The sequence below is a fragment of the Miscanthus floridulus genome, chromosome 9 (genome assembly GCF_019320115.1).
Source record: "Miscanthus floridulus cultivar M001 chromosome 9, ASM1932011v1, whole genome shotgun sequence".
NCBI lineage: Eukaryota > Viridiplantae > Streptophyta > Magnoliopsida > Poales > Poaceae > Miscanthus > Miscanthus floridulus.
In genome coordinates, this window is record NC_089588.1 from 129,916,696 (window position 1) to 129,935,609 (window position 18,914).

Consider the following 18,914-nt stretch of genomic DNA (forward strand, 5'->3'; position numbering starts at 1 on the left):
GGTGAAGACACTCAAAGATGTTCACTAGATCTGAAAACTTCAAGGACGAAGAACATGTGGTGTAAACCTAGAAGACAGCAACCATATGCCTATTTTTATAGCCACGCTGGTCACCAGTGTACCAGACTGGGCGGGAAAGATAAGGCGCATCGGATTCCCTGGCTGGCACTTCTTTATCTTTAACCGGACTTAATGATACAAAATACCTGAAATACCAGACTACATCGGCAAGTAGGCACACAAAGGACAAAGCCTTCTACTGGCTAATCATTCATGTCCTTTGGGGGCTACTATCGGTGATATGGACACAGGGTAACTCACTGCCCACATAAGACCCGCTACAACCAGGGTGGGCCTAATTAACCAGAGCAAAGAAGCGGCTGACAGGGTGCACAAGCAGGCCTGTGTTTTTCTATCCAACCAGTCCTGCAGCCTCCCAAACGTCGACATCCTTGGGCTCCACTCCGCTCGGTAGGTTCCAATCGAAGTGGTACAGAAGGCTGGCCAGTGCAAGCTCCAAGTTGGCCAATCCAAAGTTTACTCCCGGGCACATTCGGCGGCCAGACCCGAACGGGAGAAACTCATAGTCTGTCCCTTTGTAGTCTAGGTTGGTGTTCTCGAACCGCTCTGGCTTGAATTCCTAAGGATCTTCCCAGTACTTGGCATCCCTACAAATGGCCCAAACGTTGACGAACACGCATGTGCCCTTAGGAATGTCGTAGCCCATGACCCGGCATGTCTCACGGCATTTGCGTGGGACCAGGAGTGGCACCGGGCAGTGCAGCCTAAGAGCTTCCTTCACCACACACTTGAGGTAGCTAAGGTTTGCCCTGGCGAGATCGTCCTCGGTGATGGTGGTTGTCTTCCCCTTGAAGGCCTCCCGGACCTCGGCCTGCGCTCTCGCCATCATAGACGGGTACTAGCTCTGTCATGCACCAGGTCAGCGTGGTCGACGAGGTGTTGCTGCCCGCGGCAAACAAGTCCTAGCACAACAAATGGAACAGCAATCGATCTGGCATATATGCAGGTTTAGTTTCAGCTTTGCTAGAGAAGATCAACATAGTGTTAAATTCAATTGGGATCTCTAGCAGTAGATCTAGGGTTTGTTCCTTTGAATACGGGATGAACAAAGGGGAAAGATCGGAGAGATAAAGAGAGAGGTGTTGGTGATGAACCTGAGCCCTCGGAGGGAGTCGCGGAGCCGGCCATCTCAGGTTCGGTGATGGAGGCAGCACACGGGCAGCGACGGGTGGAGTAGAGGTGGCACGGACGTCGATGCAGTGTAGACGGATGGCGTAGCAGTGGCGACGGCGAAGTCAATGGAGCTTCCCGTCGCTGGCTGCGCGCCCTCTCAGATCGGTCTAGGGTTTGTCGGTGGGGTTTGCGGCTCACGGTGAACCTCGTACCTCGAGACGCCGGCCCCCCACCACTTTATATAGCGCAGTGCGACGGGGGCCCACCAACCATGTAGGGTTGGGCGCCCCCGATCAGGGCGCGTGACCAAGGCCCAATAGGCCGTTGGGCTTATTGGCTGGGAGATCAATCTAACATTCTCCCCCTTGATCTCACTATTACTTTTATCTTTTAAACTTTAAACTTCAATCCTTTTATCCTTACTCATTTCTTCACAGATGATGCATAGAGCATGTTTCATCGTCATGGTCAATCGCCGATAGATTTAACAGCTACAATGCACGTCTCTGATCTGAAATAGTTACTTTAACTTTTGGGTCCTTTATAGTCCAGGAATCATAGGCTTTCCCTTAAACCCATGCCGACTACATGTTCTCTGAACACGTTGGGTGGTAAGCCTTTTGTAAGCGGATCCGCGAGCATCTTTTCGGTACTTATATGCTCAAGACTTATCATTTGATCCTGGACTCTATCCTTCACAACATAATACTTTATGTCAATGTGTTTGGCAGCACCACTTGACTTATTGTTGTGAGCATACTGTACTGCTGGATTATTATCGCAGTATAACTTCAGTGGTCTATTGATGTCGTCAACCACCTTCAAACCAGGTATGAACTTCTTTAGCCAGTTCACCTGCCCCGTTGCCTCATAACACGCTACAAACTCGGCATACATTGTGGACGATGTAGTGACGGTTTGCTTTGAGCTTTTCCATGAAATAGCTCCCCCTGCGAGAGTGAATACATATCCAGACGTGGATTTTCTATTATCTCCCGCATAATCAGAATCTGAATATCCAACTATATGGAGTGAATCAGATCTTCTATATGTCATCATGAGGCCTTTCGTTCCTTGCAAATAACGCAAGACTTTCTTTACCAATTTCCAGTGTTCTATTCCAGGATTGCTCTGGAATCTGCCAAGTAACCCGGTAACAAATGCCAAGTCAGGGCGCTGCACACTTGAGCATATTGCAAGCTTCCGACAGCTGAAGCATATGGAACCACTTTCATTTGATCGATCTCATATTGGTTCTTGGGGCATTGAAAATCCCCATATCTGTCGCCCTTGACTATAGGAGCAGGTGAGGGACTACATTTATGCATACTGAATTTCTTTAAGACTTTTTCTATGTATGCCTTTTGTGACAGTCCTAATACCCCTTTTCTTCTATCTCGGTGAATCTCAATCCCTAGAACGAATGAAGCTTCACCAAGATCTTTCATATCAAATTTTGAGGACAAAAACTTCTTTGTTTCCAGTAGTAGACTGACATCACTACTAGCAAGTAAGATATCATCCACATACATGACAAGGAAGATAAACTTCCTATTCTTAAACTTTGCGTAAACACAATTGTCCTCAACATTATCTTTAAACCCAAAATTCTTTATTGTCTGATCAAACTTCAAGTACCACTGTCTTGAAGCTTGTTTTAATCCATAAATGGATTTCTTTAGGCGGCATCCCATTCGTTCTTTTCCTTCCATGACAAAACCTTTCGGTTGTGCCATGTAAACTTTTTCCTCCAAGTCTCCATTGAGAAATGCCGTCTTTACATCCATCTGATGTAATTCTAAATCGTAATGTGCCACTAATGCCATTATGATTCTGAAGGAATCCTTACATGAGACTGGAGAAAAGGTCTCATTGTAATCAATCCCTTCTCTTTGCGTAAAGCCTTTTGCCATAAGTCGGGCTTTATATCTCTCTATATTCCCTTGAGAGTCAAGTTTTATTTTGTAGACCCATTTATAGCCTACTGTTTTGGCTCCTTTAGGAATTATCTCCAAATCCCAAACTTTATTTGCATTCATAGATCTCATTTCATCTTCCATGGCCTCAAGCCACTTTGATGAATGATCACTTTTCATGGCTTCTTCAAATGAGGTGGGATCATCCTCCATTTGAAATTCTTCAGTGTTGTACACTTCATAATCAGCAGGAATAGCTGATTTTCTAACTCTTTGAGACCTTCTAGGGGCCTCCTCATTTGGCACATTTTCTGTTTGAGGCTGTTGTTGCCCCCCCCCTCATGTGTGGCAATAGTTTCTATAGGATCCTGAGGAACAGGTTCCTCATCATCATTCATTGTTGCCACAGGCGGGATAACAACAGGTGCTGGCACCACAGTGTCTTGTACTGTCGGTGCAGCAACAGCAGGTAGTGAGAAAAATGGCTCATGAATGATCGGAGTGGGTGCATACACTCGCTTCTCTTCAAGATCAATTTCTCGAGCTACCATGCTCCCCCTTATCATTTCATCCTCTAGGAAGACAGCGTGTCTCGTTTCCACAAACTTTGTATATCTATCTGGACAGTAGAAACGAAAACCTTTTGACTTTTCTGGGTTGCCAATGAAATGGCAACTCACTATTTTGGGATCTAGCTTCCCAATGTTTGGGTTAAAAACTTTACCCTCAGCAGGGCTCCCCCACACACGTAAGTGGTTAAGTGAGGGTACTCTCCCTGTCCACAACTCATACGGTGTTTTGGGCACCGACTTACTTGGTACTCTATTGAGAATATGAATGGCGGTTTTTAACGCCTCCATCCACAGACTCATCGGTAAAGTGGAGTAACTTATCATACTACGCACCATATCCATCAGGGTACGGTTACACCTTTCAGCTACTCCATTCTGCTGAGGTTCGCCTAGTGTTGAATACTGGGCGACTATACCATTCTCCTGTAAGAACCTTGCAAAAGGTCCAGGAACTTGTCCATATGGGGTATGCCGACCGTAGTACTCCCCCCCACAGTCAGACCTGACTATCTTAATCTTTAAATCATGCTGATTTTCAACTTCTGCTTTAAATATTTTGAATTTATCCAACGCTTCTGTTCTTTCTTTAATTGGATAAATGTAGCCATAACGGGAGTAATCATCTGTGAATGTTATGAATGAATCAAAACCATCCACACTCTTTATAGGAAAAGGACCACAGATATCTGTGTGAATAATCTATAAAATTCCTGCGCTTCGTTTGACATCTTTCTTAATTTTCTTTACATACTTTTCTTTTATGCAATCTCTACATTGTTCTAAATCTGAGAGCTCTAATGGAGGAAGAATATCATTCTTAACTAGTCTTTCTATTCTCCCCCTCGAAATATGGTCTAAACGACAGTGCCATAATTTCGACAACGCATCGTGAGCTCTCTTTCGTTTTCTGTTTGCATTGTTCGATGAGGATACATTTTCATTCACATCACATACGGAATTCACATTTTCACGAAGTGATAACAAATAAAGCTCGTCTTGTCGAAAGGCAAGACCAATACATCTATTATTAAATAATATCTGACATTTGTTATTTCCAAAATGGCAATCATATCCATCTTGATCCAACTTTGATACATTAATCAAGTTTCTTTGCAAAGAAGGTATATAAAGAACATCTCTAAGAAAAAGTATGAAGCCATCAGCAAGCTCTAGTGGAAGATCGCCAACGGCCTCAACATCTGCTTGTACTCCATTTGCGACTTTAATGAAACTTTCGCTTCTTTGCAAAGTTCTCATCGAACAGAATCCCTGTATAGAATTAGCAACATGAATAGTTGCACCTGAATCAATCCACCAAGTAGATTTTGAAAACTTTACATACAAGGATTCATTTACGAACGTAATAATGTTCTCACCTTTATTTTTCATTATCATCTTTAGGAAATCGGGACAATTCTTCTTATAATGTCCTGTCTTCTTACAGTAGAGACACTGATCTTTATCCACTGGGAATTGCTTGTTCTGAGACTGTTGCATGGGACCTTTTCCAGATGACTTGGAGGAAGAGCTGTTATTATAGTTCTTTTTCTTATCTTTTAGGTAGTTGACAATACCACCCTGTGACACTTTTATTCTTTCCTCCTCCTGCACACATATGACTATGAGCTTTTCTAAATCCCATTTTTCAGGCTGTATGTTGTAATTAACAACAAAGGTGTCAAATTCTTTAGGCAAAGAAGCAAAAATCAAATGAATAAGAAACTCATCCTTGAGTGCCAAATCCATTGGTTTGAGCTTAGATGCCAGATTGCTCATTCTCAGTATGTGCTCTCTAATGCCACTGCCGCCACCAGAGTACCTTTCTGTAACCAGCTGCTTGATCAACTGGGTTGCATATGTCTTTGAAGAGCCAGTGAACTGACTCTTTATTCTTTCTAGGTACTCTGTGACCGTGTCACAGTCTGAGATTGAGCCCACAATAACAGGCTCAATCGTGTTCTTTATCACTACCAAACACTTCTCGTTAGCAGTGACCCATTTCCTATGCTCAAGGTCATAGGACATCTTTACGGGAGCAAAATCCCGCTCTCTGTTCTGCCATGCAGCATCAGTCTCATCTGTGTCCCTCACTGGTGCCACAGGTTCTTTAGGACACGGTGTGGTGACAACCCAGTCCACCTCAGCGAGGATGAAAGCTAGGTCTATCTTTTTCTTCCACTCAATATAGTTATCACCTTTTAGAGTGGGGATCTCTTTGATACAACTCATCAAGTTGTATCCTCCTGAAAACACAATTCAAATAGTGTGAGAACACAAATAATAACAACAACAATTGCATGCCTTAGTTTAACGTTGGTCAAAATTAAAACATACAATTGTTTTATACATTAAATCTACATCACCGTTGGGCAGAAATAGAAATAATGCATAATAAAAAACCATAATAACATCAATATTATAATATTGCTATTAATCAACGTTGGTCAGAATAATAACAACATTATAATAACTGTAAAAATTATCTATGTTTCAAAATTAAATTCCCCCGTTGGTTCGAATTTAATAATGAAAGCAACAATTTTCAAGTACGCAGCGGAAACTTTAATAAATCTTTTAATTCTATTTTCCAGAAACTGTTACAACACTTTACTATTCTCTGAACAAAATTGACGTTGGATCAAAATTGTACAGATTTGCATCAACTTCCAATTGAAATTCATCAAATATGTATATTTCTGGAAAAAGAAAAAGAAAACATGAGCTATTTCTATTCATTAGGCCATTTCGGCCCAGCCAGCACACGCGCAGCCACAGCGCGGCCCACGGCCTGCTCGGCGGCATGCGCGCGCTCTCTCTCCGCGCCTAGGCCGCAACCTGGGCCTGGGCCGTGAAACCGTTCGCCCGCCTGGGCCTAAAGCTGGTCCGGCGAACCCTGATCGCTAGATCGGATCGGACGGCTGTCCGGTCGTTTCGCCCGAACAAAACCCCCCGCCAGCCGCCTCTCCCTGAACCCTAGCTGCATTTCCTCTTTCTCCTCTCCTCTCCCACGGCGATGCTAGAGAAGACGAAAGGAGCGCGCGGCCACCTCGTCACCGGAGAAGAAGAGAGGACGACACCGGTGCCAAGCCCCTCGCCGGTGCGCACGCTCGCCCATGGCAGAGCACGCCGCCGTCGAGCGGCTTTGGACCGCTGCCCTGAGCCACGGCCGAGCCGGGCCTCTGTCCGCGTGCCAACCATGGCGGCGGTGATCACCACCCGCACGGTGGTAGCTTTCCGCGCGACGGCGGTGTCGGGAGGACCGGGTAGGTTCCCCTCTTCATCCTTTTCCTTCCCCAAAACCCGATCTAGGGTTAGGGTTTCTTTTTCTAGGGTTAGGGTTGGGATGGCCACTGTTTTCTTTTTCCCCCCGATTTGAAATCGGTTCTTTCTTTCCTTTTCCCGAGCTCTCTAGAGTTAGGGTTAGGTGTTCTTCATCCGAACCTTCGACCTTTCTCAGATCCGATCCGAGATCGTGATCTCATTCTTTCTCTACCCCTATCTAGATCTACGTGCTAGTAGGCTCCGATACCATTGTTAAATTCAATTGGGATCTCTAGCAGTAGATCTAGGGTTTGTTCCTTTGAATACGGGATGAACAGAGGGGAAAGATCGGAGAGATAAAGAGAGAGGTGTTGGTGATGAACCTGAGCCCTCGGAGGGAGTCGTGGAGCCGGCCATCTCAGGTTCGGTGATGGAGGCAGCACACGGGCAGCGACGGGCGGAGTAGAGGTGGCACGGACGTCGATGCAGTGTAGACGGACGGCGTAGCAGTGGCGACGGCGAAGTCAATGGTGCTTCCTGTCGCTGGCTGCGCGCCCTCTCAGATCGGTCTAGGGTTTGTCGGTGGGGTTTGCGGCTCACGGTGAACCTCGTACCTCGAGACGCCGGCCCCCCACCACTTTATATAGCGCAGTGCGACGGGGGCCCACCAACCATGTAGGGTTGGGCGCCCCCGATCAGGGCGCGTGACCAAGGCCAAATAGGCCGTTGGGCTTATTGGCTGGGAGATCAATCTAACACATAGCACTGGAGCAGTGATGTAAAATTGGGAACGCGACTTACAAACATGAGCGCCATGATGATGTCGTTGGTGAGCTCGATGGGCAAGCTGGCCTCTTTCTGCAGCCTGAGCAGGACCGAGATCAAGCTCTCGTTTGAAGTATTGTCATCCTGGTCCATGGCTTCCTTCGTCTCGCGGATGATCTGGCCAATGATGCGTGCCATCCGGTTACGGCACGCCATCGCCCTGCGTGGCGCCGTGCTAAGATTCTGCAACAGCCTAGATGACGGGAAGAGGTTAGCTACGCTTAGTTCCGCGGCCATCCGGATCGCAGTGTCCAAGGCATCCAGGTACTCGTCCTGAAACTTGCACCGGCTGCCGATGGACTCCCTGACGATGGTGTCGTTGACGAAGCCAGAGATCATCTTGGACAGGTCGACGGCAGCTCCGGCAGCGGCGGAGGTGGCGAGGCTCTGCATCCTCCTCGTGGATGCGCTGGAACGACTACACGCGGGCGGCGCTCAGCAGCTCTAGCACGCAGAACTTGCGGAGCTGGCGCCACTGCTCGCCGTAGCTACCGAACGCCAGGTCCATGCCGTTGAAGGCGAATATGCTGACGATGCTGTTCATGTGACGGTCAGCGAACGTGATGTCGTGAGTCTTGGTGATCGCCTGCGCTGCCTCCGGCGACCACACCACCACCGTGGGCACCTCGCCCAGCCAGAGCATCATGAGCGGCCCGTGCTTGTGCGCGAGGTCGCGCATTGCCCGGTACGGCAATGGGTTGCTGACGAGGTGGTGCATGCTTCCTATCAATGGCAGCGTCCATGGCCCTGGGGGCAGCTTAAGCTTTGGCTTGGTGACGAGCAAACACTTGATGAACTTGGAGAGGTTGACGAGCAGCACCACCACGCCCACGGCGAGGAGCACCTTCTCCATTATGGCTATACCTACTTAATTGCGTGTGTCCGGGACTAAATTTATAGATATATACTACGAGCAGTGGCGGAATGACGAAATACAACTTCATTTTGAGTTTTTATATGTTGTGCTGGCGGCTAAGACGGTCCAGGACAAATCATCGTGGCTTACGTTCGAATAAGTGTCAAAAGCAGGTAATAGTGTTCATAAAGTTTTTGGGCTCATATGCATCCTACAAAAATATCACAACAAAAACACTAAGGGCCGTTTGGATCATTTCATTTTGGAAGAATTAGAATCTACTTCATGGATTAGGCTATTTGGCTTCAAATTTAACATTCCACAACTTTTCAAAGTTCACAAATAAGTCTATCTCAAATTCATAGGGTGGCATGCTCTTCGGATCGGTCCCCTACAATAGGAATGCAACACATAAGTATCTCCCTCATTTGACCAATAGTACACTACCGCAATCAGCATCTTTGCCGAGTGCAATATGCTTTGCTGAGTGCGAAATGTCGGGCACTCAGCAAAGCACCTCTTTGCCGAGTACCACACTCGGCAAAGTCTTGCACTCGGCAAAGAAAGCTTTGCCGGGTGCCAGACACTCGGCACACAACGGCACTCGGTAAAGCTCACTTTGCCGAGTGTCGAGCACTCGACAAAAAAGAACACTCGACAAAAGGGCTCTTTGCCGAGTGCCAGGCCTCGGCACTCGGCAAACTTTTTTTTTTAATTTTGACCTCCAAAGTTTTTCTTTAGGGCTCCTACAGTGTTTGTTACTCCATATTGAAGTTTGATACATTTCTTGTTTTTTTTTCTATATTTCTTTAATTTCATTCATTGAATTGAATTTTTTGAATAAGTCAAATTTGAACTGTAGGTCATTCGAATAATGGAAAAAAATGTTTGAAAAAATAATATTCATGTTATTGAGTCCAATGTGAGGCTGTATTCAGGAACATGCCATAAATTTCGAACGTCTTGTTCACGAAACAAGACCACGAACTTGCGGGCGAATTGTTTTTAAATTCTATAAAATGCAAATGAAGTCCGAAAATTATGAAACTTGTCAAGATGTCATGATATCGTATGTGGAGACTGTGATAAAAATTTGAGAAGATTTCGTAAACGTCGTCACGTACGATGCTTACAAACCAGGACATCTCCACATGTGATATAAAATGAAAGCTGTGGAGATGTCCTGGTTTGTAAGCATCGTACGTGACAAACATGTACGAAACCCTCTCAAATTTTTATCACAGCCTCACTACCGGAAACCGGCGATTTGCCGAGTGCCGAGGCTTTGCCGAGTGTATTTTATCGGGCACTCGGCAAATACCGTGTTTGCCGAGTGCCAAATAAAATACACTCGGCAAACAAAAACACACGGCAAAATACGTCTTTGCCGAGTGTTTTTTTCTGGCACTCGGCAAAGAAGCTTTTTGCCGTGTGCATTTTTTTTTGCCCTCGGCAAATCATTTTTTCGAAGCAATTTTTGAGGCTCTAAATGAATTCAAATGAAAAACTTTTCAACTACAAAGTTGTATAACTTCTCAAGATCTACAAAGTTTATTTTGGTCATTTCTTCATTTGACAAAGCGACAATAACGTTGTTCATAAAATCTACATATCTCATATCTCTCATATTAATTTCATGAAAGTAGAAGATACATATATAAGATTTGTGAACAATGTTACTACCACTACGTCGGATGAACAAATGACCAAAATAAACTTTATAGATCTTGATAAGTTATGAAATTTTGTAGTTGGCAACATTTTGATTTGAAATCATCTGGTCATGCAAAAACGACGTTTGAATTTGAAAATTTTAAAATTTGAATTTTTCAAACGACCTCGGATGAAAAAACTTCCTAAATGAAAATTGTAGATCTCCAAAAGTTATGAAACTATGTAGTTGACAACTTTTTGATTTGAAATCATCTTATCATGCAAAACTATGTTTGAATCTCTCAAATTTAAAATTCAAATTTTTCAAACGACCTCGGATGGAAAAACTTACTAAATGAAAATTGTAGATCTCAAAAAGTTATGAAACTTTGTAGTTGACCACTTTTTGATTTGAATTCATTTAGGGCCTCAAACAAGCAATTTACTCTCAGTTTGCCGAGTGCCTTTTTTCTAGCACTCGGCAAAGCCGTATTTTGCCGAGTGCCTATATTTTGGCACTCGGCAAAGAGGTATTTTGCCGTGTGCATTTTTTTGGCCCTCGGCAAATCAGTTTTTCGAATCAATTTTTGAGGCCCTAAATGAATTCAAATGAAAAACTTTTCAACTACAAAGTTGTATAACTTCTCAAGATCTACAAAGTTTATTTTGGTCATTTCTTCATTTGACAAAGCGACAATAACGTTGTTCATAAAATATACATCTCTCATATTAATTTCATGAAAATAGAAGAGAGATATATATGATTTGTGAACAATGTTACTACCACTATGTCGGATGAACAAATGACCAAAATAAACTTTGTAGATCTTGAGAAGTTATGAAATTTTGTAGTTGGCAACATTTTGATTTGAAATCATTTTTCATGCAAAAACGACGTTTGAATTTGAAAATTTTAAAATTTGAATTTTTCAAACGACCTCGGATGAAAAAACTTCCTAAATGAAAATTGTAGATCTCCAAAAGTTATGAAACTATGTAGTTGACAACTTTTTGATTTGAAATCATCTTATCATGCAAAACTACGTTTGAATCTCTCAAATTTAAAATTCAAATTTTTCAAACGACCTCGGATGGAAAAACTTACTAAATGAAAATTGTAGATCTCAAAAAGTTATGAAACTTTGTAGTTGACCACTTTTTGATTTGAATTCATTTAGGGTCTCAAATAAGCAATTTACACTCGGTTTAGTATAATATATTGGGAACTAAAACGGAATCTAGACACAAGTGACAGTGTGGTGTAGTGGTAGAGGAGGTTTGTGCGTAGCGGGAGGTCTTGGGTTCGAATCCCGTCGGCCGCGTAGCCGTGAAATTTACGCGAAAAAAGACGGAGATGGATGGGCGCTGACCGGTGGGGGCCTCCACCGATTAAAATAAAATTTTCATTTTTTTTGGGTAAAAATTTCCATTTTTTCGGCTTTTTTTTCGGTTCCAACTTTGCCGAGTGTCGGCACTCGGCAAAGGCTTTGCCGAGTGCCCGACAAAAGACACTCGGCAAAGACGTCTTTGCCGACTCTTTTTTTGCCGAGTGCTCTTTGCCGAGTGCAGCACTCGGCAAAGCCTTTGCCGAGTGCAAATTGGGCTTTGCCGAGTGCCCCTGGCACTCGGCAAATTCACTGAGTCCGGTAGTGCCTCCACATACGATATCATGACATGTCGACAAGTTTCATGATTTTCGGACTTTATTTGCATTTTATAGAATTTAAAAATAATTCGTCCGTAAGTTCGTGGTCATGTTTCGTGAACAAGACGTTCCAAATTAATGGCATGTTCCTGGATACGGTCTCACATTGGACTCAATAACATGAATATTATTTTTCCAAACATTTTTTCTATTATTCGAATGACTTACAGTTCAAATTTGACTTATTCGAAAAAATTCAATTCAATGAAAGAAATTTAAAGAAATATAGCAAAATGCCACAAAAATATACCAAATTTTAACATGGTGTAGCTAATACTGTATAAGGCATGCACAAAAAACTTTGGTGTCAAAAATAAAAAAAAATGCATTACCCCTTTGGCGAGTGCCAGCTATACGGCACTCGGTAAAGGGTACGGCACTCGGCAAAGAGGTAATGCATTATTTTAAAAAAAATTCCCCTTTGCGGTTTTTGAAAAAAAAGCTTTGCCGAGTGCCGGATCTGAGGGCACTCGGCAAAGTAATTCAAAATTTAAAAACCCCCCTTTGCCGAGTGCTGGATCGGGGGCACTCGGCAAAGGAGGGATTTATCCCCTCGGCCAGGCCCGCCAGCGCGCGCACACACGCCCACAACCGCCCACGCCCGCCCGTGCAGGCCGCCGCAGTTGCCCGCTGCCACGGGCCCGCGGCCACCTGCGCTGCCGCAGCCGCCCGCCGCCCGCCGCCCGCGCGCGCCGCCGCGCCACCTGCAGGGAGAGAGGAGGAGGAGGAGAGAGGAGGAGGAGGAGGAGGAGAAGGAGGAAGAGGAGAAGGTGAAGGAGGATCTCACCGTCCCTGTCCCCGGCGCCGTCTCCGTCCCCGGCGCGTCCCCGTCCCCGAAGCTCTCGCCGCTCGCCCCGTCATGGTCCGGCCGTGCCCCTGCTCCGGTGCCCCGTCCCGATGAGCGCCCCGGCTCGGCGCCCACTAGGTATGCCTTCCCTTCCCTTCCCTTCCCCTCTTCTCTTGTTGTGCAATGGCGGTGGCGGCGGCGGCGGGGTGGTGCTGTGGTGCTGTGGTGGTGGTGGTGGTATTGTTAGTAGTAGCAGTAGTTGTTCTCGTCGTCGTCGTAGTGGTGGTAGTAGTAGTACAACTTTGGTAATTAAACTACATGGATGCCTTTGATATATATGTGGTTGTCGGCCATCATGCCGTTGATTTCTTGCAGGTATAATGCTTAAAAACCAAGACATCTCCAACACATCATCAAGGCAGCCGCAGACTCGCTGGATACAAACAAGCATGGATACGCGGATTCATTTCTCGATCTTGATGCTCAATTCTGCCTAATTTGTAAACATCTTGCTGTCTTTCTCGTAGACTCAACCACATGGTGGCCAGGAGTGCACCGACTTCCAGGCATGGTGTATGTCCCACAAGGGCCCGGCGACGTCCGACATCTCCTTCAACCCGGACGACCCGCCCGAGGCGTATAGCAACCCGAGCGTCCACACCCGCATCAGTGACTACACATCGGCGGCAAGGTCGATGTATGGGCCAGACTACGATCCGAGCACTCAGAACATTGATGCAGAGCTCGTCATGAGGGTGGGAGGAGGCAAGAAGCACGGGCGGCTGTGGATTGGCGACGGCGTCGTCGACAGTGCCTCTGTTCCCTCTCTCTCCTAGATCCGAGCACAGAGCATGGGCGGCCTGCCCATACGCCCACGGCCGAACGCTTCACAGCACCGGGTCGACGCACTCGAGGTTATTCCTGTTTTACTCGTCGTAAATTGATCTTTACACACCTTAATTAGCTTTGCATTATTGAAATATTGGAATCAAATATTGCAGGCCCGGCTGGAAAATGAAATGAGGCAACGTCAGGAGCTAGAGGCCGAGCAGCAGAGGATGGTTGTCTAGCTGCAGGATGAGCGGGCCCAGCGGGAGGCCTAGGCGCAGCAGCTGACGGACATTACGCAGTTCCTACATGGTCTTGGCCAGCATACGGGTTTCTCTTTGCCACCTGGGCTGTTCGCTCCACGTCCGCCTCCACCTCCGGTTTTTCACGCTACTCCTGTGAGTATGAAAGTTTATTGCTTTCATTTGTGCTTTGCTTGTATGACCTCTACCTTCTGTCTAACACATGCAATCTCTTCTCCTTTGTGCAGCTTCAATCGGCGGGTTCGAATAATCCAGCTCATGCGCCTGCAGGTGATCAAGGTTTACCTTCACCATAGTCTCAGTGGCCAGCTTGGTGATGATGGTTGTTCCTACACTTGTATTTGCATTTGTTGTTCACTTGGTGATGGACTTGTGATATACTTGTGATGCACTTGTGGATTTGTTTAACTATAATGGACTTGTGGATTTGTTTCGATGTACTTGACAACTTATTGTTATATATGTGATATATATTGTGACGGATGTGATATATATGATCGATGTGACAAATATGTGATGGATGTGATAAATATGTGATATTTTCTGTTTGTCAAGGTGGAATGTAAAAAATAAACAAAAAAACAGTTTAGGGTCACTTTGCCGAGTGCTGCATTCGGCAAAGGACTCCTTTGCCGAGTGCAATGGTCATGGCACTCGGCAAAGCTGGGAAATTGGGTGACTGGGAACTCAGTTTCCCAGCTTTGCCGAGTGCCATGGTCATGACACTCGGCAAAGATTTTTTTTAAAAAAAAATTCGGCTTTGCCGAGTGTCAGGGCCGGGCGCACTCGGCAAAGATTTAAAAAAAATTCGGCTTTGCCGAGTGCCAGGGCCGGGGCACTCGGCAAAGAATATAATTAAAAAAAATAATAAATCTTTGCCGAGTGCCAAGGCAGGAGACACTCGGCAAAGTACCTGGTAACGGCCGGTGCGCCGTAACGGCCGTTTGTTTTGCTGAGTGCTGGGGGCGGCACTCAGCAAAGCCTTTGCCGAGTGCCCAACAAAAGGCACTCGGCAAAGCCGCCTTTGCCGATCGATTTTTTTCCGAGTGTTCTTTGCCAAGTGCAGCACTCGGCAAAGACTTTGCGGAGTGCAAATAGGCAAAGAACCTGAGTCCCGTAGTGGTAGTATACAAATATATTCTACATACAACTATATTAGCTAAAAAGGAATTATAGTTTAACACCAATGGCATATATGAGAATTAGTCCCGATATTTATCAATGGCCCGGTGCCAGCCCGATAGCTGGTATAGCCTGCAAAAAGGGCCAGCTACCTATACTCCAAATTCCGAAACCATAACTTCATTCTCCAGTCTCCCCCGCGCCGCAATGCACTCACGAAGTCGTGGCCCTCCCTGCGACGCGCTAGAGACTCCCTGTCACACACTCACTCGCTCCACTTCTTTTCGTGAAAGTCGCGGTTGCACACTCACCTCCTTACCTTCTCTCGCGGTCCGAGTCGTGGGCGCATGTAGCATGCTCACCTCCTCCCCTTCTCTCGTAGTCATCGGTCAACGTGCCTGACCTTCGCCTCTACACCCCGCTGGCGGCTTCCATCTCTGCTCATCGGGGAGACCCGTCTGTGATCTATTAGACACGGCACAAATATTGGGTCACAGGGCCTCATAAGATGTTGTACATGGGCCCTAGGCCTGTAGAGAGATGTTTCCACTTAGCGTTACTTGTCAGAGTTCATAGAAGTATTTCTCTCTCTTCCAATTCCCTCTTTTCTCTGCTCTCTCAAGCTCTGATGCTTCGGCGTTGCGTGGTTGGCTGCCAGATCGGTCGAAGGACCGCCGGATCCGCGTGGAGGGAGGTCGGATCGACATGGCTGGTGGCCAGTTACTGCTGGGGCTAATCACTATTCTGGCGGGCGAACAGGCGGCGGCGCTGTTTTTGGATTTGGGGCACCCATCCTCTCTGGGGCGATAGCCAACCTCCATGCTATGGCCTCCCGTGATGGAGGGTCGGTTCCTAGGTTCTACAGGCAGCTATCACTCGCCTGCCTTCTCCGCATCTTCTTGGTGGGGTTGAGGGTGTCTCCCTGTGGCTGTGCGTGCGGTGGGGACACTTCCAATGCATGTGGTGGCGTCTAATCTCGTTGGGGACGCTCGTGTTTGTCACCGACGCTTTTCTTTGGGATCAGCATCCTTTGCGGAGGGCTCTGGCGAGCTACAGTGGGTGAGTTGCTGGAGGTCAGCTTGAAGGCCCAAATGGCGACTTCTGCAGATGCCACTTCCTCCATGGAGTCGTCCTCTTCGTACCTCCACCCTTGTCATGTTTGGTTTTGTGGATGAAAACCTTTACATGGCGAGCTGGCATTGTCAGCACCCTTCTGGTCCTTTCCTTCCTGATGGCGCCGCTAGGCGTTTCTAGCTCCGTTGCTCTGTTCCTATCGTTTGGTAGTGCTCCGTCCATTTGTTGGTGGTGCTCGGCATTGTGCAAATTATGTTAGTTGTGCTCTGTGTTGGTTTGTAGAGAGTTGTTTTGCTGGAGGTTGGTTGGGTTGGCATTGCCCTTGAGTTGCTAGTTGGGTCATCTTTCGAACAAGCTATATTTAGCTAGGTTCGGTTATAGTCGAGTTGTTAGTTGAGTCTTTTGGACCAAGTTGGCCAGTAGAGTGAAGTTGTTGGCTGTTCAACCGTTGTGCTATAGTTGTACGTAGTTGTATGGTTTGGGCACCCAGTTTTCAATCTCTTTTTTATTTTCTTCATGTAATAAAAATCATGACAAAATTTTTTGCCGTCCTTTGAAAAATATACTTTGTCGATGTTGGGTAGTAAGCATCTACAAACAACAACATGCGCCTATTGTTGTTGTCATCATGTGTCATCGTCGTTTAAGAAAAAACGCCAGTGGGGACCACCTCCACCTGCGCTCGCTTCCCGCGCCTGACACTGAGGTGAGACAGCAGAAAGGCGAGGAGGGAGATGCATCACCCGATCTATTTTTGAAACATCCAGATGCGACAGCTGCAACATACGTCTGAAAATAAATGAAACATTTGAAACATGCGTCTGAAACACTTGCAAAAATGCCTCAAAAACACTTAAAACAATTGTAAATATACGCAACATCCAGATAAAAACACTTCCATCATTGTTTTACATATGCAACATCCAGACAAAAACACTTCCATCATTGTTTTACATATGCAACATCCAGACAAACACACTTGCATCATATGTCGGAAAAAACAGATGAAACATTGAGAACAGGATCTTGCAACATAAGCAACATCCCGATCTACTTTTGCAACATCCATATGAAACACTAGCAACATGCCGCTAAAACATCTGAAACAATTGAAACATAATCTTGCAACATGCGCTTTCAATGCAACATCTTCTCGCTACTCGGAAGAATGGAGGCTCGTCGGTGTACGGTGTTCACAGGAGCGCCATGTGGAGAGCAAAGCCGACGGCGTCGTCAAGCGCCGCGTGCTCCGAGAAGGTGTGGTGGCCGCACTCCAGCGCGACCACACACGCGCTGTTGAGCACGCAGCCCTGCGCCGCCCAGTTGAGCGGCCACGTCGCCAGGCGGAGCGCACCGCCGGTAGGTCCGGCAGGGAGAGACGGGAATGCCACCAGCACCACGTAGAGGAGCGCGGTGACGGCGGACAGGTCGCGTAGGAGGTAGGGCGAGGACCTGAGCACGAAGAGCCGGAAGCAGTGCGGCGTGATGGCTCGCCTGATGTCGGCGCTCGGAAGCGGCGGGCGAGCGGATAAGAGCGATGAAGATGAACGAGTGGATAGGAATGAGTAGATGAGCATTTTTTTTTAGAAACGAAGAAGCGTGGGTTATTGAGCTGGCGTGCGGCCCACCAACGGTGCGACCGGCTGACGCACGCTTGCTCCTTGGCAATAATGTCCTACGGCCGTGTTTGGTTCTCTCTTGGCCGAAACTATCCTGCCCTGATAGCGCTCCTGGATGTTCGATTTTGGTCACGTGAGGCCAGGATCACGTGACTGGTAAGCAGCTGGCTCGAAGGCCGCGAACCAATGCAAACAAGGATGATCGACGGGGTTCCGACTCCGATTCGTTGACATGACAAACCTCTTTGATCCACGACACGAGCTAGAGTTATGGGCTGATGGCTTTTATAGTGAACACAAGCTAGGGAGCAATGGAGGATGATGTGCGAATCTTGCAAAAAAAAAAAATGGAACCGATGGATACACAGTGAAACCCACAGTTCGGCGTTTCTCCCAACATCTCCACGGTGGCCGACGGGAAGCTACCTACGTATGCCAGTTGCCAAATACTAAGGGCCTCATTAGTACAGATTCGGCTGGCTCTGGCTCCGGCTGACACAAGCACTGGCCGGGACGGCGGCGACGACGACGAGCCACCGATCGAGCGGTTGCCGTGTCAAATGGCGAGGCACAACAGCTGCGTGCTGTGCTCCTGCAATAACAATTTTCCAGGGAGGGAATCCAAGTGGGCCTCCGATAAGGTGCGAGCACCCAGAAGTTTCCGGCCCATGTACTTAAAAGCCCATGACACGTACGGACCAATGAAACAACGTTAACTTGTGCCTGCTCGGGTTTTTTTCCTGTGCTATACGTAGCATGCATGGAAACCACAATCTGCCCGGCCCGCCGCGTATTTCTGTGTAGTACTGTATTGAGCTAGACAAGCTTTATGCCAATGTATATTTCACGTCGGTTAGTTAGTTAATATATATAGGTGTGTCATGCTTGATTCAGGCCCATATATGGATGCCAACGACTTGTATAGTAATGAAATGCTGCAGTGTTAAGTTCCTAATAATGGGGACAAAGAGCGTGGTATTTCTTCTTACCCTCTAGAATAACCTATGATTCATATGGTGCAATTATCATCAATCATCATACTGAAGCATGTGAACCTTTACTGTTTCACATAGTGACATTACACTGGTTATCATTGGGGTAACATCATAGAGTCAATGAGGCACACTGACCACAAGTCATGATATATATAATTGCCCACAGTTCAGGATATAATGGTAAACTATATAACCCAGCAACAAAATAACACATTGTGTCATCCTCAAGTACATAAACATACAT

The 18,914-nt window shown here is 46.5% G+C and overlaps 1 protein-coding gene and 1 pseudogene across 1 annotated transcript; both read right to left on the reverse strand.

The window, feature by feature from the left end:
• Nucleotides 1–355: 355 nt before the first annotated feature.
• LOC136480925 (dolabradiene monooxygenase-like) lies at nucleotides 356–8,621 on the reverse strand (annotated as a pseudogene).
• Nucleotides 8,622–17,249: 8,628 nt separating this feature from the next.
• LOC136480926 (delta(12)-acyl-lipid-desaturase-like) lies at nucleotides 17,250–17,633 on the reverse strand. Its single transcript, XM_066478348.1, has one exon. The coding sequence runs from the start codon at nucleotides 17,631–17,633 to the stop codon at nucleotides 17,250–17,252; it is 384 nt and encodes a 127-aa protein (XP_066334445.1).
• Nucleotides 17,634–18,914: the final 1,281 nt, after the last annotated feature.

Bases quoted from the DNA above. Each gene is read 5' to 3' on its own strand.
- LOC136480926 (XM_066478348.1), bottom strand. From the start codon at position 17,633: ATGCTCATCTACTCATTCCTATCCACTCGTTCATCTTCATCGCTCTTA.